General features: G+C 38.8%; 4 protein-coding genes across 6 annotated transcripts; 1 reads left to right on the top strand and 3 right to left on the bottom strand.

Moving 5' to 3' along the window:
• Window positions 1-544: 544 nt before the first annotated feature.
• LOC117636849 (transcription factor BHLH42) lies at window positions 545-6,909 on the top strand. The gene is made up of 8 exons (XM_034371553.1): window positions 545-1,281; window positions 1,406-1,663; window positions 3,465-3,561; window positions 3,789-3,803; window positions 3,901-3,957; window positions 4,064-4,622; window positions 5,535-6,475; window positions 6,579-6,909. The coding sequence occupies exons 1-8, from the start codon at window positions 1,175-1,177 to the stop codon at window positions 6,663-6,665; spliced, it is 2,121 nt and encodes a 706-aa protein (XP_034227444.1). The 5' UTR covers window positions 545-1,174; the 3' UTR covers window positions 6,666-6,909.
• Window positions 6,910-7,246: 337 nt separating this feature from the next.
• Window positions 7,247-12,168, bottom strand: LOC117638867 (general transcription and DNA repair factor IIH helicase subunit XPD). 2 transcript variants are annotated; one of them, XM_034374022.1, is made up of 12 exons: window positions 11,540-12,168; window positions 11,135-11,415; window positions 10,780-10,862; window positions 10,273-10,676; window positions 9,698-9,891; window positions 9,298-9,478; window positions 9,049-9,173; window positions 8,727-8,816; window positions 8,497-8,575; window positions 8,314-8,390; window positions 8,089-8,197; window positions 7,247-7,661 (listed from the first exon to the last, which is right to left on the bottom strand). In XM_034374022.1, the coding sequence occupies exons 1-12, from the start codon at window positions 12,071-12,073 to the stop codon at window positions 7,539-7,541; spliced, it is 2,280 nt and encodes a 759-aa protein (XP_034229913.1). In that variant the 5' UTR covers window positions 12,074-12,168; the 3' UTR covers window positions 7,247-7,538. The 2 variants fall into 2 exon arrangements, 1 of the variants encoding a protein (XP_034229913.1); XR_004587333.1 differs by having other exon boundaries at window positions 7,545-7,661; window positions 8,000-8,197.
• Window positions 12,169-12,712: 544 nt separating this feature from the next.
• On the bottom strand, window positions 12,713-14,160 carry LOC117637806. 2 transcript variants are annotated; one of them, XM_034372826.1, is made up of 5 exons: window positions 13,912-14,160; window positions 13,772-13,829; window positions 13,211-13,684; window positions 12,979-13,103; window positions 12,713-12,880 (listed from the first exon to the last, which is right to left on the bottom strand). In XM_034372826.1, exons 1-5 carry the CDS (start codon window positions 14,007-14,009, stop codon window positions 12,820-12,822), a joined length of 816 nt encoding a protein of 271 aa, XP_034228717.1. In that variant the 5' UTR covers window positions 14,010-14,160; the 3' UTR covers window positions 12,713-12,819. The 2 variants fall into 2 exon arrangements, with proteins under 2 accessions (XP_034228717.1, XP_034228718.1); XM_034372827.1 differs by having other exon boundaries at window positions 13,772-13,819; window positions 13,912-14,027.
• A 74-nt stretch (window positions 14,161-14,234) lies between these two features.
• Window positions 14,235-19,229, bottom strand: LOC117637805 (preprotein translocase subunit SCY2, chloroplastic). Its single transcript, XM_034372825.1, is given in 15 exon segments — window positions 14,235-14,618; window positions 14,705-14,826; window positions 14,912-15,018; window positions 15,126-15,249; window positions 15,897-16,026; window positions 16,214-16,330; window positions 16,624-16,765; window positions 16,938-17,021; window positions 17,575-17,666; window positions 17,745-17,834; window positions 17,962-18,041; window positions 18,182-18,270; window positions 18,354-18,627; window positions 18,629-18,879; window positions 19,101-19,229. Coding segments are annotated over 14 exon segments (1,734 nt in total). The 5' UTR covers window positions 19,165-19,229; the 3' UTR covers window positions 14,235-14,618; window positions 14,705-14,736.
• Between the last annotated feature and the right edge of the window lie 1,342 nt (window positions 19,230-20,571).

Raw genomic sequence — 20,571 nt, 5'->3', positions numbered from 1 at the left:
ACCCTCGTTCTTCAATTTCACCAGATTAATTAGTTGGATTTTCAGTTGGAACGTGTGATATGTCCTTATTAAATGGGAAAGGGAGATAATAAAAAGGAAAAACAAGGAGGAAAATAAGTGCTGACCTTGAATTGACATTTTACCACGTGACCATTTGACAAGTGGATGTGGAAGTATTGGTAGCTTCCACGCCCCACTCTAAATTACCTTTTTTGCAAGAAAAAAGAAAAACAAAAGTTATCTTCTGTGTGTCTACATACAACTCCAACGCCCAGTCTTTGGCCACCTAATCCCTTCTCTCTCTCTCTCTCTCTCTCTCGACAATATGCATTTAGTGACACTCAATGTTGCAATCATATATGAAGGCAAGCCAAGCCAATCCACGCGCGCACAACTAACAAAATCAGCAGAGCAAAGCAGGCACTGCATATGACTCAGTATGTATGAACTGTCTGGTAGACCGACCAGTCAAAACCACCCATCTTCTCCGAAATCTTATGCTCTCTCTCTCTCTCTCCCTCTCTCTAGAATTGACTTCTACCCCCTCCCCATCAACCAAAGCCAACGACCCTTCATTTCTATACAATTTTTTATCATCATCAACATCATCATCTTACAACTGATACAAAAGCCAGAGCCAATTAGTATAGAAAGAAAGATAGCTAGAAAGGTGGCATTTCTTGGGCAACTATCGTATCTTCCTCAAAGTCATCATCTACCTTTTCCATCTTCTTAACTTCTCTCTCCCTTTCTCTCTCACCTGCAAGTCTGCTTTCATATTCTATCTCTCCCTCCTCCACCTTAAAGTCCCTCTAACTTTCTCTTCCCCCTTTTCTGTATGTACTCACTCATCAGTCACTTGGAGGATATCAAACACCAAAGTGTTTGATCATTAGCTAGCCTCCCATGTCCTCCACCTTTCTGCCCCCTGCCCTTACACTTAGCACTCAAACCCCCCAAACAAAACAATCTTGTGCTTTCTTTCCCTCTTCCTTATTATTTTTTAACTACCATTTTGACATTCTTTCATTGAAAGGGTAAGAGTTAGGAAAGGTTAGTTAGCTAATTCTGTTTAAGTCTCCCTTTCTCTCTAACTGTCTGTATCTAGCTAGCTCTTCTAATTAAGCAAATTAAGAGCAATAAGCTAGGTAGGGAAGAGAACGTCTGGTGGCCGATGGCTGCACCGCCAAGTAGCAGCAGGCTCCGCAGCATGTTGCAGGCGTCAGTCCAATCTGTCCAATGGACTTACAGTCTCTTCTGGCAAATCTGTCCACAACAAGGGTACTTCTACCTACCTCCCCCTCCCTTATCCTTACCTACAATTTCATTTCATTTCTATTCATTCTTCAACAACATTACTTAATTATAATTCATGATGATGTTGATGATGATGATGATGTATCAGGATCTTAGTATGGTCAGATGGGTACTACAATGGAGCCATCAAGACGAGGAAGACGGTGCAACCCATGGAAGTCAGTGCAGAAGAGGCCTCTCTTCAGCGGAGCCAGCAGCTTAGAGAACTGTATGACTCATTGTCTGCCGGAGAAACTAACCAGCCCCCGGCACGCCGCCCTTGCGCCTCCTTATCCCCCGAGGACTTAACCGAATCCGAATGGTTCTACTTGATGTGTGTCTCCTTCTCTTTCCCCCCTGGGGTGGGGTAAGAATATTCTTAGCTTCCACAGATTTCCATGTTCTTCATTGCCTCCTTGTCAATTTTATTAATTCAATGTCAAATATTGCTTTTTGTGGTGTAAGTTCAGTGCAACTCTGCAACTAATACTAGAAAAAAATAAACATATTTATGGTTTGTTTTACAGTACTGATTTATTTCGCATACATAACAAGTAAAATTCAGTTAAAATGTTTCCTTAATTTACAAGATATGATGAAAACGAAAACCCCATCAATGCTATTAACACACATGTATCTATACATATAATTAGTATTGTTTATTTATACATAATTTAACACTTTTCCCCTATAATATTATGTACATTGGTATATATATATATATATATATATTCGGATACTATACATTCATACATACATACATACATACATGTTGATCATCAGTACTATTTACAAGAACACGTACATATATCTAAACACTTCGATTCGATCATCAAAAAGGGTCTCAGTTTCCAGTACTGTATGTATTTTAGTTGAAACATTCAGTATTTGGCATCTCTGGTCTCTGTGTATACAGCAACTCCCATCTAACATTTCAACCTTACATTTATGATATCGACAAATACTCTTAAATCGCTTTCTGTATTTAGAACAAAGGGGACCTCTATACTTCTATACATAGATGCTTGGGGACCCTCTGCATCTATCAAGTCTAATTTCCAGTGAGAGAAGGAGGGGGCGGTGGTTCCTGTGGTAAATGTGGGTTTGCCAAAATGTCGGGAACTGTATTTTCCCAAAGATGGAAAATAACTAGTGACACGTGTAAGCCTGTGGTGAGTTGTTAAGAATGCATCTTTGCACCTCGCTGGAAGCAGCATCACTTCCAATACATTTGAGCTGAGCCACTGACAATAACAAGACCCTCCAGAGTCCGTCTGTCAGTCTACACCTTAGTTTTGATGCTTGTTTGTTTCATTGTTTTTTGTCTCTTTGTGTTCATTTTGCTAATTAATCAGATTTTAATTTCTTGATGTTGTTATTGTTTGCTTGTTTTGTTAGTTAATTATGTGATTAATTAAAGCACTGATGGTGTTATTGTTCTAGCATTGATCAACTTTAAGATTGGAAACTACTTAATTTAGAGACCGTTGGGGGAATATATTCTGGGACTTTTTGTCAAACAGACTTGCAATTATATGTATAGATGAAGCAATATTAATTATATAAAATAAAATATGACGTTGAAACATGTGGCTCTCACTAAATTCTTCACCTGCTTCCATGAAATCGAAGCTACTTGTTTCCTATAAGAGACAAGCAAATGTGTTCATCAATGCCAGGCAGCTAAAGGAGCTGTTTTCTATAATTTCCTCTCTCTCTCTCTCTCTCTCTCTCTCTCTCTCTCTGAGTGAGGGTAGGTTCATAATTTATCTGGCCCGTACTCTTATGCACCTCCTTACGCACTTTTTCAAAGAGATGAAATTATTTAAAGGTATAAATAATTACTGCAAGCTACCTGGCGGGCATGCCTTTCGGCTCACACCACATGCAATATACTGAGCTTAATTGCTTGGACATGTTTGTATTTTTACCATATAGCATCCATAAAAATATATAAATACGTGTACATTTTTTCTTTTTGGTTATAATTTGCGTGTATCTCTGTCGTTGGATTACATATATATTCTGAAACAAAGCTACTAGCAACGAGCAACCCACAATATCTCTGAATACTTTTTACTTCATATGTGTATACATATTACATGATTAGATATGTATAATTATCTAATTAATTAGTTAATTAAGAAGTGAGATGTGTACGTACGTAGGTTGCCAGGAAAAGCATATGCGAGGAGGCAGCATGTATGGCTCACCGGTGCAAACGAAGTCGATAGCAAAACCTTTTCCAGAGCTATCTTAGCCAAGGTACACTCTCTCTCTCTCTCTCTCTCTTAATGCACCTTTAATACAAAAACTCAAATTATTACAAACAGTACCTGAAATTTAAGTTGAACTAGCCGGCCTCAAATCAAACCCTAGCTAGGGTTAACTGCATCCCCTATAAAAAAAAATTTCCTTATTTACGAGTTTGATAACTAACTTCTACTTTTTTTTTTTGGTTTTTTTTTTTTTTTTTTGCATGCTTTCTCCAGAGTGCTCGTATACAGGTATATATCTCTACCCAATCCATTAATTCGATTCTAATTCTTATTATAATTATTTCTCTTAGCTAACAAATATCCATGACACTTGAAAATAATGCAGACGGTGGTTTGCATTCCTCTACTAGACGGCGTCGTCGAACTAGGCACCATAGAGAGGGTAACACTTTGAATTATTTCCTCAAATATGGTTAATTAATATGCTAATTAATTAAATAAAATGGTGCTTAATTATTTCTACACAATGTATAATTGTACGTATGTAGGTTCCAGAAGACAATGCCTTGGTCCAACATGTGAAAACCTTCTTCGTTGACCACAACCACCCTCCTCCCCCAAAACCCGCCCTCTCGGAGCACTCAACCTCCAACCCCGCCACGTCATCCGACCACCCACATTTCCACTCTCCGCACCTCCCCGCCATGTGCCCCGACCCACCTCTCAACGCCGCCCAAGAAGACGAAGAAGAGGACGAGGAAGAGGAGGATCAAGAGGAGGACGAGGAGGCAGAGTCAGACTCCGAAGCCGAAACGGGCCGCAACGGTCAGCCCGTTGCTCCCGGTCCAAACCCTCCAGCGGTTTCGGCCCCCGCAGCAGAGCCGAGCGAGCTCATGCAGCTAGAGATGTCCGAGGACATCCGGCTCGGCTCTCCGGACGACGCGTCCAACAATTTAGACTCGGATTTCCACTTACTAGCAGTGAGCCAGTCTAGGGTTAACCCAGCCGATCAACAGCGCCAAGCTGACTCGTATCGAGCCGAGTCAACTCGCCGGTGGCCTTCAGTACAAGAGCCACTCAGCAGCGGGCTCCAACCGCCACCCGAAGGTACGCAATACAAAACAATTAGACACTCCCTTTTTTTTTTTCCCTTTCTAAAATATGAAACGTAAAAATTAAAAACTATAACAGAAATATCATTTTTCTTTTTCTAATACCCTCTTGACATCATACAATATGGTTTCGTACATGGCCAATGGCCTTTTTATTTATGCACCGTGAATGTACCATACAAATTTAAAGCCCCCAAACTCTTTTTAGTTGACATATCTTATCTACATTATTCTTTTCTTCAAATAAACTAGGCAGAATATTTTTTGCTTATATTTTTGTCTTGGTGCAACACAGCCTTTTATTTTTTAAATATTATTTTCTCGCTGCTCCTTGAGTCTAAAAGATCGAAAAAACTTACATGTGATGGAAATAGCACTATTTTACTTTACTTGAACAATAATACAATGCCATACAGAAAAAATATCATATTTATCATTGTGTTATTAGTGAAAAATAGCAAAAAGTGATATCTCCGTGCTATGAGAGTGGCTCTCCCAAAAGACTTAGAATAAGTCAACATTTAATGTTTGCGTCCCACTTTGCCCGTGCTAAAATGTCAAAACCTCCCGTCTTCAACGCGCCAATGCTTTGCGTGTACACGCAAACCCAAACACCAATGAGATTCTTGGGATTGTGCAATCTGGTTTGGAAAAAGACAAAACCGGATTTAAAAGTACAAGAGCTGCGTGATTTTCGCAGGCACGTGAGAAATCTGGGCAACTTGGTTTTGTTTTTCATTTCATCTTTGGATGCTAATGCTACCAAAGTTTCAACGCCTTTTTGTAGAACTTCAATGCTATATTGTTGAAGTAAGTGCTTCAAGCTTTTAACCTAACCTAATCATAATATAATCCTTGTCATTAGTATTATCTTGACAAATTACGACAACCTTATTTGGTGGTGCAGGACCCCTGGCATTGGAGGAGTTGACACATGATGACACTCACTATTCTGAAACAGTCTCCACCATACTTCAAAGGCAGGCGACTAGGTGGACGGATTCCTCGTCCACCGATCACGTCGCCTACTCAACCCAGTCAGCATTCATCAAGTGGACAACTCGCGTTGAACATCACATGCTGGTGCCAATTGAGGGCACGTCCCAATGGCTCCTTAAATACATCTTGTTCAGCGTTCCGTTCCTCCACACAAAATACCGCGACGAGAACTCGCCAAAATCTCATGAGGGCGATGCTTCCACTCGGTTGAGGAAAGGGACCCCACAAGATGAGCTCAGCGCCAATCATGTCATGGCGGAACGGCGTCGTCGCGAGAAGCTTAATGAGAGGTTCATTATTCTAAGGTCGCTAGTGCCCTTTGTGACAAAAATGGACAAGGCCTCGATATTAGGGGACACGATCGAGTACGTGAAGCAATTGCGTAAGAAGATTCAGGATCTTGAGGCACGTAACGTGCCAATGGAGGATGATCAACGGTCAAGATCAACCGGGGAAATACATAGGTCCAATAGTATGAAAGAGTTGCGGAGCGGGCTCACGGTAGTGGAGCGGACCCGGGTTGGTCCACCCGGGTCGGATAAAAGGAAGTTAAGGATTGTGGAGGGAAGTGGTGGTGCGGCCGTTGCCAAGCCTAAAATGATGGAGGAGTCACCACCTTCACCACCGCCACCGCCACCACCACCACAATCATCACCAACACCTATGGTGACGGGTACCTCTCTAGAGGTGTCGATAATCGAGAGTGACGGGTTGTTGGAGCTCCAATGCCCGTATAGAGAAGGGTTGTTGCTTGATATCATGCAAACTCTAAGAGAGCTAAGAATTGAGACCACAGTTGTCCAGTCCTCATTGAATAATGGGTTCTTCGTAGCTGAGCTGAGGGCCAAGGTACATATATTTATACTCTCGATCATGCAATATTAATAGTAACATTTAATTTATTTTCATTCAGTTTTATTATTATTTTTACATAATGAATTTAATTTTTCAGGTGAAGGAGAATGTGAATGGCAAGAAAATAAGCATTACGGAAGTGAAGAGGGTAATAAATCAAATAATTCCCCAATCTGATTCCTAGTATCATTTTAGTGCGTACGTAATTAAAGAATTTTGAGGGGAAAATCAAATTATTTGCAAGTAGCTCTAGCAGCATCAGTACTGTACAATATTTAGAACACTTTTTTTTTTTTCTTTCCTTCTAATGGGTGTTTATTATTTATTCCCCTGTGTAATCTAACAAATGTAATATTTCTGTGACATTCAAGATAATCTTAAACAAGAACTCCAAGACCAGTTTAGTTTTGATGTTTTGCTGGGGACCACAGTATTTGTCAAGTTTGATCAAAGCTCTTTCCAATCACATTGATCATCAAATTTTGATTATCCTATGAATTTTGTAAGTTCCATCACAAATTCATTTAAAATGGACCGTCATAAATATTATGAATTTGACTATAGGGTACCAGCAGAAGATATATCAATGAATTTCGGTATTTTGATCATGATCAAGTCTAAGTTAATTAACACGCCATAAACTAATGTCACAATCCTTCATTCAGAAGGATGAATCTGTTGACAACTTGTATGGTCTAAAATCGAAATCATGGAAATGAAGAAGTTCAAATTCCATGGGGAACCAATCAGCTGGCTATAAAGAAATGAAGATAATTAGATAGAACTTTCATAAACTCATCGTAAAACATATTCTTAGTCAAAACTGAGCGCAAGTAGCCAAGCCAGAGCTATAAATTACAACCAGGCAAAAAATGTACACGACTATGAATTTGTACAGAATATCATGAAGTCAACTACGCAGCACCGTTACTTCTCAGACCACTGACAACAAAATCCCCCGACTTGCCCAAACTCGTGTGTGTAGGGCTGTAGATCATGAACAAGCAACAGGACAGGCCACTAACCGCACTGAATTTCACTTTCATTTAGAGAATCCTTAACGCAACATTTCATCAGCAATGCTTTCGCCCATCTTTTCCAAATCTTCTTGGGACAAAAGGGTTTTCCTACCACTTACGCTACCAGCCTTATCATATGGTTGAGCCATCTTCCTAAGGAACTGCATTCAGGATAAAGAAGATTGACATACTAGAATATTAAAATATGATTCCCACGAAATTCTACTGAACAGAAAAAGGTACGACAAGAAGAAATTTAGATTTGATCATCTTGATCAACACTAGATGATTAGGGTTTCTGTTGAAAATGGAGAATAGGACTTCATCACCCCAATGAAGATGTGTTTCAATGTTTCATTTTCGATCCTTTTAAACTTCTTCTATTGGGTCCCAAAGCTATCTAGCACAGTTCTCAAAGGAGGACAAAGATAATGATAAAACTGATAATGCATGACTTATAAGGCAAACCACAGAAAACAAAGTTCTATTGTTAGCATACCACATATGGGTTTGATTGATAAGTATATTTCAGGCTAACCAATAACCATATCTAGATAGGAACGTATGTTATCGGTACCAAGGACAAACCTCCCGTGCTATATGCAGAGCCATGTCTGTGCTCAAATTTAGGTGTGCATCACGTAAATGTGACAGTATCCACCCTGGCAATTTGGATCTCTTGTCATGACGGCTATATCTGTAATTGAAATTAAGCACCCAAAATTCAAGCAGATAAAGATTAACTAGAAGCTCCACTAGAGAATCTAAGAATTTGGAACTCAATTAATAAAAAAAGAACAAATGACTACGAACCTTTTGTCAGCAAATATCATCATGCCATAGTCTGCTTTTGACCGGATGACTCGGCCTACACATTGAGCAGCTTGTCTCTGCACCAGTAAGTTCCCCATTAGAGAACTCAAAACGATCAGAAACATTTAAACTAAACGCCAAGCAAATAATTCTTAGATGATACAAAAGGCAATGCAATGATACCAAGGCATCAAAAGTCAAAAAATCTCCTTCCTTTATTTGAAAGGTATCCCGCAAGTATTCCAGCCGCGCCAGCAAAATCCTGCAAAACAATACTCTCAAGTGTCAAACCACAGACAACATAGCTTTATGAACTCGATTAACAAAGAGAGCTCATATGTCATACCACAGAAAATTAGTTTCACAATCTCTTTTTCACTACATAAAACAAAAGAGATATCATTTGCACTCACTTGCTTAATGTGTACTGAAAAGGAATACCAAACATGATCACCAATCGTCCATAATGTCGATCAAAGTCTATCCCTTCAGCTACTTTTCCCCTGTGAAAGTAAAGATATAATGTTAGCTTCATTATAGAGAACTACGTGGAACATCAATTGTAATATTGAAATGATAGGTTCTGAATTACATGTGGCATGGAATTATGAATGGATTTTTAGATGACAGTATAAATGAATAGCAAAATATACTCCATCCTTTTTAGTTTAATTGCAATTTCCATTAGGAGATCAACAATAAGAAATAAGAAACTTTGAACGTTTGATACAGTACCTGGCAACAGACAAAAAGACAGCACCTCTCCCACAATCACAAGCCTTCCGGTAATTGTCAAGAGCCAAAGTAGTTTCAACGACATCTTGGGTCTCAATGAAAACAAGCTTATGCTGCATTATTTCCTGTGACAACGGGAGCACTAAGAAACTATCCACAAAACTAACTTCATGGCAAACTTGGAAAACAGGACAACAGAAAAAGTCATAGACACCCAACAAAAGTAATAGCCATTGATAGTGCAGTCACCTTTAAAATTCCATTTTCGTTCCAGCTATTGACTATTCCATCCATATAAGAGTAACTGACAAAGAAACATACAACCCCATCTGGGACAACAGAAACCATCTCCAGCAGCAGCCTCCCGTAGTTCCTTACTACGCCAAGATCACTTCTCATATCAAATTTGGTACTTACCGGAAGCTGATCACTGAAATATACCATAGGATACTGATTCAGAGTGACATTTAGATAACTAATGGGATTAATGTCCTATAAACTAAGACCTGATACTATTATGATGCTAAATATAATAGAAACGTTATAATCTAATAAGAAAAGTTGTGATTAGTAAAATTTACAACTTTCCCAATAAAATGAATCGGGAGAAAAGAAATATAAGAAGAAAAATATTTTGTCGATGTTATACCTTCCACGCGTGAGAACCATTGGGCAGATGCAATCTCTTGTTAATGACATTGTAAAACTTCGACTGACGACAGGATGGAAATTGAGAAGACGGGGGTAGAGATCAATCGGGCTCAAGGTTCCAGATGTAATCACAACTGATTGAAATCGATCAAATACAGGTTTTATGGCAAGAGATGCATCATGACAGCTAAGCTGGAATACCACATATGAAAAGACTAGATCAGAACTGAAAAATCTTCATTCCATCCACCAACGAAGCAGTATAAGTACATCAAATAATGGCAGACAAACTCCTATAGTACATATGCAAGGTAACCTATTGGAGGAAAAATTTATTCTACTTTTTTCGAAATCTGATATTGTAAAAGTCAAAAGGAAAACTAGGACCATAACCATCAAATCATTAGTATCATGAGAGTGGACGCAGTTTACAAGAATTGTTAAGAAATGGTTTTTAAACAAAGTATCCAGATAAGATATGCAAGCGTGGAGATACACCAAAATACAATTTCCAAAAATGGTTCAATTTTATAGAAAATGAAATTCGAAGATAAAAAACCACAAAAAACCAACCTGCAAAACAGGATCAGGAATATGTGGCATTCTCTCATCAAATGGTTCAATTATAATAGAGAAACCGCGAGTGTACGTCCCCACAAGTGTCGCGAAGTCACAGATTGTTTGGATGTGTAAGAACTCATCTGTGTCAGTAATTTCCAACGTCATCATGAGTGAGTGTAGGCGATCATAACAGAACTTCAGAGTTTTCTGGTCAATTCCAGCATGTGTACTAATAGAGGCAACAAAACCAACAGGGCCTTCCTTCTCAACATTCTCAGTCTCAAGACGCCCTTCCAAATACTGGACCAATCTTCGTAACACATGCACAAAATGGTCTGCTTTGCGAATATTTCCAGGCACAGCCTCCTTCAGAATATCTTCAGGTAGAGCGGGATTTTGAAGCCAAGTATCTGTGACTGCATATATAGAAAGAAAAAGTTATGATAACTCAAGAAATCATCAAACAAAATTTTTAAGTTTCAATGAAAGAAAAATCGTGGGAATGAGCAATCAGCATACGAGGTAGGTTTCCTCCTTGTGCCAAACCCTCAACAAGTCGGTTGTATTCTTTACGCAATCTATCCGCATCAGTGGCCTTGAACCTACCTACCATGTCAAGCAAACATATGAAAATCTGTATCAAACGTGAAGGCAAGAACTGAAAGAAGCTGAAAACAAACGTATCTAGACATAATCTAGCCATCACTTTAAAAAAATCATGATAGAATATAAAGAGGCAGATAAGTGACCTAGAATATAAAGAGGCAGATAAGTGACCCAATGTATAATTTACGAAGCTTCAGCCTTCAGAAAAAAGTAAGACTTTTACAGCTCGAATCCATAACCAACCATTGCTGAATAGCAAAGCACCTACCTTTCAATTTCATGCTGCATCTTACTGAGATTCCTTCTGGCCCCTTCAAGTGTCTGCCTCCTCACACTAACACTAAGCGCTTCAATACACACATTATCAATATTGTGGGCCTCATCAAACACCACAACAGACTCCTTCTGCATTTCCTTGGAAATAATCCCAGCCACTTTAGGATCAAGCATATACTGATAACTGTAAACCACCACATTGGAGAACTGCACCATATGCCTTGCCAAGAAATAGGGACACCACCCTCTCTGCTTCCCATACGCCCTCAAATCCTTTTTTTGACATAAAATAAAGCAACCCAATTGCAATTACTTGATTCCAAAACGAAAACAAAAAGAAAGATACAAAATTTCAGATCCCACAATTGAGTGATCAATGAGAAGAAGTGACTAGTACCTGCAAGGTATAAACCCCGGGAGGCAAAACCGCTCCAGACCCAGCTTTCTCATACTGCTCGAAAAACTCACAAGTAGGCACATTTGGGTTCTCAGCGGCCAAGGCTCTCACCCAGCTGGCAGTCAATTTCCGGCAGGCTGCGTCGACAGAGTCTCGATTTTCGGCGGCCAAGACAGTTGGGTTGACACAGAGGTTCTTCCGAGACGAAAGCCCCACAGCCAAGATCTGTGCTTGGGGACCCAGATGCTTAACTTGGTAATTGTGGAGGACCTTGAGCTCAGCGAGAGTCTTCTCCATCTCGTGAACAGTGCGAGTGCAGTAGATAAGCTTGACTGGGTTTTGGGGCTTGGAGAGAGTGTAACTTGTGATGAGGGAGAGGAGGGCAATGGTCTTGCCCGTGCCTGTGGGCATCTCCAGGAGGCAGTGGCCCTTAGCGTCCAGGGCTCGCTTGAGCTCAAGCATGTATGCATATTGCTCTGGGTATATGTGGTCGTATGGGAAGTAGACTGTGACGTCTTCTACTTGAAACTTCATGGCTTTTTGAGGTTTTGGGTTTTGCTGTGTATCTTCTCTGTCTCTCTCGGAGACCAGAGATTGGCGGTTTCACAATTAAAACGGCGAGACCTCACTCTTCATGTCACGAAGACGTGAGGGAGTCGGATTGGGCTTCAATCCGTATTTATAGCTTAGGCCTTTTCGGAGCAGAAATGGACAAGATGACAATTTGGGCCAAATTTTGGGTTTATGTCAATATGTTTTGTATCTTTTCCAATATTTCCGTTAAAATAACTTAATAAAATATAAAAATTATCTCCTTATATGAATGTTGCACATGACAATCTTAGCAAGGGCATAATTGACTTTTACTGCTTGATTTGTGTTATCAAGTGACCATCTTTCAAGTTTTCATTGTCACTCTCACAATGTTTGAAAGAGAGACTGATAATAAGTGACCACAACCCCACTTCTGTTGGATTGAATCGGTGAATGAAAAAAGTTTTTCCTTCTCTAAAAACATGAAATATTGTTCTTTCCAACTAGCACTTGGTTTTGGTTGTGATACTCCTCTTCTAAATTTTGAAACATCTTCCAAGTTCAAATCCCCGCTTCCCCATTGATGCAAGCATAATCTAACTACATAGCTAAATGAAAATCCGTAATCTTCGAAATCCATGAAACCTAAACGCAAGCCCTGAATAGAGGTGAATGTTACAACAGTCAAACTATGATATAATCTCAAAAAGACATGAGGAATTATTGTGTGCACAATGTAGGTCTATTCATTCTGCTTCAGTCGGTGTGTCAGATGCCAGGCCCTTGATTACATGCCGACATTGGAACCTGCAACCATCAAACAAACCAGATATGACCTATGCATAAGCCAAGCAACAGAACAAATACGAACATATTGAAATGTATGCAATTGGAAAGCAACATACCATATAAAATCATTTGGAGCAGACTCAACCAACCCATCAGAACTGCCAGTTTCAGAAGAAACAGGAAGAGCATCCATGTTCTGATCTTGGGTTTTTCTCTTAATCTTTAGTCTTAAAGGCACAATCTGCAATTGGTTTAAATAAATATGCATAAGCGAGTTGTATGGTAGTTGATGATTTAATATGAAATAATGAAACTACATTGCCTGCTATTTTGGGCAAGAACATGTACCTTGTTGCTGTATCTGAAATCACGTTTGGGAAGAAAATGAAGAGGCAGATTGAGACAAGGGGGAGCTTTCACCAACAGAAACAACTTGGAAGGCCCTGGATAAGAAGCACACCCAGCACCCTTTGAGATCAGCACCCGAATCGCTTTTCTACAAAGCACTTCTGCCGCTCTGCTTTTGCCGAAATCAAGTTCCTTTTCATGTTCATGTTCACCACTGCTACTAGGAACAGCGCTTGCGCTTGAAAAGCTCAACTCATAGACATGATGAGGCCGTAGCGGACTCGCTCCGATCACCAAAATGGCTTCTTGGAACTGAGGAACCTCGCTGATCATCAGCTTCAGCGCAGTTTGGAGATCAGAAACTTGACGCATCAGCTTCTGGAATCTTCGAATCCCGCGCTTGGCTTCCCTCATTTGGCCGGCGTGCTTTCTCCGAAGCGTTGGCTTCACCTCGTTCTGGTGAAGAGCCATTTCCTGAAACTCGCAGGTTCTAAATTAGGGCAAAGAATTCAGAGCCGAAGAAGAAAGAGTTGATGAAATTGCAGTCTCGGAATCTCATACCGAATCCTTGTACTCAGAACAGAGCGAATCGAATTCCAGAGTAATATCCTGCAACAATCTGTAAAAATTGGATCAAATATTTCGTATGAGTGCGAAGAAATTGATTTGTTTGGGAACTCAGAAAGTTGGGGAAAACTTACGAAGGAATTTGCTGGTGCATGTAAAGCACGAAACCTGAGATTTCGTTAATGGCGTGGAAGATCACAGAGCCGTCCAGAAAGTCCGCCGCGATCTCCATCACTGATCTCCGTCCTCCCACACCTCAAGGCTCGAACTATCTGAAATTCAAAATTTCAAACGAAACCGGGTTTTGTAGCACGGCCCAACTGGCCCAGAATAAGAGGAAGCGGGCCGGGTCGTGGAAAACCCAATTCCAGTACCGTGTACGTGGCAACTTCGGAAAATTTAACAAAATATTTTCCTTAACGAAAACAAAACATTAGTTGTTTTTTCTTTTGGCCCAAGTCAAAATATTGTTGTTAATTGATGTAAAGGCAAACACCCAGTGGCAAAAATAAATAAAACTACAATGTCTTAATACCCAAAGAGCATATTGGAGTTTGTTACACACGTTTTGTGTTACAATTAAGTAGCATCTATATGGAATCTGTGTATCCTATCCTCGATACGAAAGCAGTGTGCTCTACAATGCATGAAACCCTGTCGTCGATGCTTTTCCGTTTGATACAGAAACCATGCGAGTGGCGAGCCTTCGCTACGTATTTGCCGAATGAAGTAGTATCATTAGCTGTTACTCTAAGCATCCAGGACCCCTCAAACCATATCGTGATGCCATAACCCTTTCTGGTTTCTGCTGAGGTGTTTCATCAGTCCAGGAATTCCAGCGCTGCCAAAACGAAGAGAGAAAATTCCCGTTAGTGTGACCATCTATGCATAATTTATTTATCAGTTTTATAAGTGATAGAGCATCACCTCAAGACTAGAAGGCACAGCCAGTTTGCAAGTTATACACCATACCGGCTTAAGGCTTTACTTAAACTTGGCATTACATTATATGCTTGATATGATCTTCTAAGTTCGATTATAGAACCCACCTGCACAATTAATAGTCAGAACTACTTGCAAGAGTTGCATAAAATATAAAGCATTTCAGGAAATCATACTTCCTATGTTACTTACTATGATTAGGACTGACGTCAACCCAATTGCAAATCCTGCATTGATATTGCGTAAATAATGATCCAGTATGCTTGATGTTGTTGCCAAGATACTTAACAACAGCCCACCTGCAAAGTTCCACCACAGGACAGCAAAGAGAAAGCAAACAAAGTCAATGAGGGCCAATGGAATTACGTTAAAATGACAGGTAGGCCAAATCAAGGGAGAATCATACCCCAAAAACGTGTTGATGCCTGAATCTTTGTAAGGTACTCAATTGTAGCCTTCCCAGGTTTTATGTTTGGTATCCTAGCACCCATCTTATTTAAGTAATCAGCAATTTCCTTGGGCAAGTTGGCCTGGACAGGCATTATTGATTTAAAACAGCAAACAATGAAACAGATTATCTCTACCTCAACATCAAACAATACAGTAACTCTTTTGACCAAAAAGAAAACAATACAGTAACATGACATAATCTTAAGATACATTCAAAAACATTTCACAAGCTTCCGTACTCATTGCATTTGTCAACTGCAGCTGCAGTATTTGTCCCCAGAGAAGGTGACTGACTGGTGTGCATTTATATCTTGAAAGTTCAAATCTAACTTAGCATTTACATGCTGGTGATTCTAGTATAACTTACTAAAAATTTTCTATTAACATATAAATTTACAAATCTCATATTTAGTATCGAGTTTTGAACCAAGAAGGCAAAATTTATTAAGCCATAATAGACAGCTCTATCTATCGCCAGACACTATAGCTTCAGATTCAGACATATAAGCATCAGAAACTGAATGCCGTAAGTAGAGAAACGTTGTGACAATAGAAATTTAAGGTACAGAAGGAGAGAAATGTCATGATAATAATTAAACGCTCTAAAACTATATAATTTACTAGCTCCATTTTAAAATATTCTTTAATATATTGTATCCTGGAGCTTGATGAACGGAAAGCAATGTGATTCTAGAACAATTACATACAAGGTTAAGAAGAAACTTACAATGTCAAATATATTGAATAAGAAGACAAAAAACGCATATATTGAGTAGTACACCCAAGGCCCTGCACCAATGGAATTGTCAGGGTTCAATATCTCCTTAACATGCTCCCAGAAAGGCGAACCAAGAAGACTGCCAACAAACCACAATATCAGAAAGTTGTAATGGTAAACTTTAAAAAGGAAAAGAATAGGTGTAGTTCGAATACTTAAGGAAATTTTTTTGGGTCAGCAGAGAAATGAGCACTCTTTTGATTTCATTAAAGACACGGACAATGAGTTTTCATCTTAAAAAATGCTGCAAGTTAAGAAATTGTGACCTTGCAAGAATACTCGGAAATGACAAGAGATAAGTGGTGGTGAGAACAGGCTGCATTCCTGATGGGTTAATGGTAAAAGGGATATATGGCTCCACTTCAGTAATTGGCGAGTCATCTCTGTCCAAAACACACCAGACCAGAAAATAATGTCAGCCAACAGAATTATCCAAATATATATTTTTTCAAAGCTCAAATTATAGAAGATGGTGTGACTTGTTTCTACTAGGCTGTTAGTTGATACAAAGATCAGTTTATAAGCAATATCTGCTATACATCTAATCTAACATTAGCATAAAGAACAACCATCTTCATAATCAATAACACCACATGCATACAGAAAACGCATGCATTGTGCAGTTTCTTTCACTACAAACGATCATCGGCCATCAGAATGGTAACAAATGTATTACCTTGCAGAAGAAGCAAGCTTAAAACCATAGTACTGCAGCTTTATCTTCCTGCAACCTTCAGTTACCACAACCGCCCACATAGTGACTACAGTGAAAACGCCCAATACTGCAAGCAAGTACGGACCCCAACTAACAGAACCTCCTGCAATAAAAAGCATGAAACCAGTAAACTTACAACAAACTAGAAGTTAAATGGTATTGAACAGAGTACTAATGATATGACACACAAAGTTACAAAATAAAACCTAACATCTGATGGGATAATAATTTTGCCCTAATATGGGTATATTAGTGGAATTCATTACATCACATACCTGAAAGCTGAGACAACATTTTGTATAGCGTCTCTGTGTAGCCAGTCAATATTTGCACACATATGATTAGAGATGAACCTTGACCTGAAATATGAATGACCAGTCAGAGAAGATTGAGAATATCTGCAATAAGATTAAAGAATGAACAAAGAATTTTCTTCTAAAGAGGAATAACCAGATCAGAATTGATACTATGATCTAAAAACCTCACATATGTACTAACATCACCATGAAAAAGTAGCAAGTATTGCACAAGCACTCATATAATACTTACTATGGAGAGAATGATGCACATGGTAGCCAAACCTCATCAACAGGTATAAATAATTATGATAAAGAACATCATCTTATTATATTAATCCACAGGAAAAACATTATGGTCAGTAAACTTATTGAGTCAAAGCTCCTAGTTGTGGACCTTTCTTCTGCTACAAGGCATGGGATACATGTGAAATGATTATGCATTCATAAATTTCAATTATGTAAAAACATTAGTTAAATCAGGCATGCTAAACAGTAAGCGAGCTTGACAGAGTGACTTGTGGTTATGAAAAGTAAACTTCTTTCACTGGAAAAACAAAATGAGACTTGGGGAATATTATCAAGATGATATTAATTCCAATCAAGTATATGGTACCAAATCCAGATTCTGAGATGGTATCACAAATCCAAGTCATTGTCATCGCACCACAGACCAGTAACATACTTGTCACCATCACATGCTTGACCCTGCAAAATCTCAAAGTTACATAGATACATTTGAAATCAAAGTTATTGTTGAAAAGTATGATATAATTGTTGCATTACCTGTAGCTAGCAGCATAGATTGAATATGGAAGTGAGTAACAAGCCAGTATGATGGCCTCCACAATTGCGAAGCCAAGAGACATCCACCATCTTGAATAAACACAAACGCTCATAAGGTTCACAATCTCGAGAGGAAAAAAGGATCTAAAGTAAAAGTCACAATCAAATTGTGCAACAAGAACTTGGCTCACTGCTTGAGATGAATAACTAGACACACATATAACTCTTAATCTTCTCGTGACCATCTAAGCCTTCTTTCCGCAGCTTTACTAGGGAGGGAACAAGATGACAAAGTACCTATACATCGAATTTGAGATTCTCAATATATCATCATATTTTAATACATACCAAATTTTCTCTCAAGATTAAAATACTTAGACAAATATCATTTTAGTTAACTTAAATACACATGAAATAGATGAAGAAAAGCAAAAAACCTGCATAATAATCGATGCTATTATTTGAGGACTGATTCCAAGCTGGAAGAAGGACATTTTAAGCTCTGCTGTGAAATCGCCAAGTTCATCTGCCCGAAAACAACACGAATCACTATCCGATAATTTTACACAAATGACCATACACATGGAGGAACAGTGGTCAATTACTCACCAACAGATCCCGATACGAAGCTCAGGTAATCTTGAGGGATCAACCTTCTATCAAATCCAGGCAGAGGAATGAAATAACCGACACGACTCATCACTATTAGTACTGCCGTCACAAATAACCTCCGCCGAATCTCACTCTTGAAGAATGACTCAGCAGCACTGTTAAGGACTGAACTTAAGCGCACAAAATCCAGAAACCGATTTCTAAATGTTAGAGGCCTTGCTTGCTCGGCATTTGCTTTGTCAATGTCGTTTTGTTTGGAGATTTCTGTGCCTATCTTCGGGACTTAGTGGAGGAACTTCAAGATTTAGAGACTCTGGAGGCGTAGCCTCGACGTTTGTATAATCATTTAGGAACTGGTTTGAGAACTTTGCAGAGACTCTCTTGTTTGCTTTGGACGGGAAGGGCCTGTTTGGCAACACGAAATTTCTTGTGCAAGATTGTATAGGGTTTGTCTTAAGGGAAACATGGCTGGTTCTAGCAAGGGGCAAACAACAAATTTGAATATCGCAACCTGAAATTGCACCTGCAAGTAATTGAACATGAAGCCCTATCAGAAGACGCAGAAACTTCATCTGAAGCTAGAACAATCACCCAATCAAAAATGAACAAGAAAACCCTTTCGATACATAGCTAGAAGAAGTTACTAGATTGAGTTACCAAAACACGAAACCTAATAATATTCCGAAGTTTTCATCATTTCTGTTATTTTCCTGCGTTTTCCCGGAAACCAAACGAAAAACTGACCTCGAAATTTTGAGGGGAAGAGTTGGGGATGGAAGCGTTGCGAGCTGAGAAGAGCGGCTTCCATGGCGGGACTGGGAACGGTAGAGAGCAGCGGGACTGTTCGATTCTTTGAGCTAGAAAAGGCTCATCTTTAACGGTGGCAATCTTGTGCTTGATTGCTTATTTTGCGTCAATACGAAGCGCTTCCTTATTGGTCTATAGTAAGTCGGCGCGGGTCAATGCTGACGTGGTCAGCTGTAGTTGGGCAAATGTTTTAAAGGGTTGAGAATAGTGTTGCACACAGATTTCTATTTAGACATGTAGAATAATCCAAAGAGCTTTGGTGCTGCTCAAAATTTTGATACTCAAAACCTAAAATCAAATCGATTAACTAATTTCAATCTCGAAACTTGAAGTTTAAGCTCTAAATGATGATTCTACACTCTAAACATAACATTCTGTACAAAGCCGGACTGGTGTATTCAACAAAACATAGATTAAATGGGCATTCAAATTTAGTATTTATTTCAATTTTCCGAGGAGAAATACTATTAAATCATGAGCTAGTTAAAGGCATGATCTTTAGTATTCAAGTTGGTGTCCTATATAAGAGTATGTGTATTTATACATATGGGACTCGTTTGGTACTTCATACTGTATCGACTAATTTTTGTCGGATAGGATTAATATGTTCCGGAGAGTACTAACTGTTTATCCATAATATCATAAGGCGTTTGGTGTTATTTTGGATAAATAGTCTGACTAAGTTATACTGTGTTTGGTGTTGTTTCGGATAACATCATATCAGACTATTTTTATTTAAAATTCTTCAATAATTTAATGAAAAGTTAAAGGGAAATGGAGTAATTTAGTGGGAAGTTAAAGGGGCATTTAACTTACATATTATACACATAATTTTCACATATTAATGAACAAAATTAATATAGTATATTTTTAAAAATTAATATATTATATTAAAAAATTATATAGTGATCGAACTTTTCAGTTGTAACTTGCCAAAATTGTTAATGACTACTAAACAATTTATTATGCAACTAAGTTTTGCTAGTTTGTAGAGTTGAAATAGCAAATTAATATGTATAAAGTATAACTAATGCAACTAGGAGGTCATTTTTTCTTAATTTGTTTATATTAAATAGTCTTGCCGGGCGGCTATACGTAGTTTGACACGTGTGCGCCTAACCGTCTCTTTTTTTAAATTACAAATAGTATAGCCGCACGGCCATACCCGGCTTTTTATTTTTTTATAAATAGTATAGCCGGGCGGCTATACTCTGTTGTTCTGATTTTTTTTTTCCTTATTTAAAAAAATATATAGTATAGCCAATATGTACTGGCTGGGATCCTATTTTGACACGTGGGCGCCTAATCGATGGGGTCCTCTTTTTTTTTAATAAATGGTATGGCCGAACGGCTATACTCGGTTTTTTTAATTTTTTTAAAAATTGTATAGCCGCCCGGCTATACTTAT

This window comes from Prunus dulcis, chromosome 8 (genome assembly GCF_902201215.1).
Source record: "Prunus dulcis chromosome 8, ALMONDv2, whole genome shotgun sequence".
Lineage (NCBI taxonomy): Eukaryota > Viridiplantae > Streptophyta > Magnoliopsida > Rosales > Rosaceae > Prunus > Prunus dulcis.
Note: the sequence above shows the minus strand (reverse complement) of the source record. Positions and strands in the feature narration are given on the sequence as shown.

Excerpts from the sequence above, each read along its gene's own strand:
- LOC117636849 (XM_034371553.1), top strand. The coding sequence starts at position 1,175 with ATGGCTGCACCGCCAAGTAGCAGCAGGCTCCGCAGCATGTTGCAGGCG. Across the intron at positions 3,958-4,063 it reads AACTAGGCACCATAGAGAGG|GTTCCAGAAGACAATGCCTT; the intron begins GTAACACTTTGA and ends GTACGTATGTAG. Across the intron at positions 6,476-6,578 it reads TAGCTGAGCTGAGGGCCAAG|GTGAAGGAGAATGTGAATGG; the intron begins GTACATATATTT and ends TTAATTTTTCAG.
- LOC117638867 (XM_034374022.1), bottom strand. The coding sequence starts at position 12,073 with ATGAAGTTTCAAGTAGAAGACGTCACAGTCTACTTCCCATACGACCAC. Across the intron at positions 9,174-9,297 it reads ACGAAAATGGAATTTTAAAG|GAAATAATGCAGCATAAGCT; the intron begins GTGACTGCACTA and ends CCGTTGTCACAG. Across the intron at positions 8,576-8,726 it reads TTTCAGTACACATTAAGCAA|GATTTTGCTGGCGCGGCTGG; the intron begins GTGAGTGCAAAT and ends ATTGTTTTGCAG.
- LOC117637806 (XM_034372826.1), bottom strand. The coding sequence starts at position 14,009 with ATGGAGATCGCGGCGGACTTTCTGGACGGCTCTGTGATCTTCCACGCC. Across the intron at positions 13,830-13,911 it reads ATGCACCAGCAAATTCCTTC|ATTGTTGCAGGATATTACTC; the intron begins GTAAGTTTTCCC and ends CAATTTTTACAG. Across the intron at positions 12,881-12,978 it reads GCTCCAAATGATTTTATATG|GTTCCAATGTCGGCATGTAA; the intron begins GTATGTTGCTTT and ends TGATGGTTGCAG.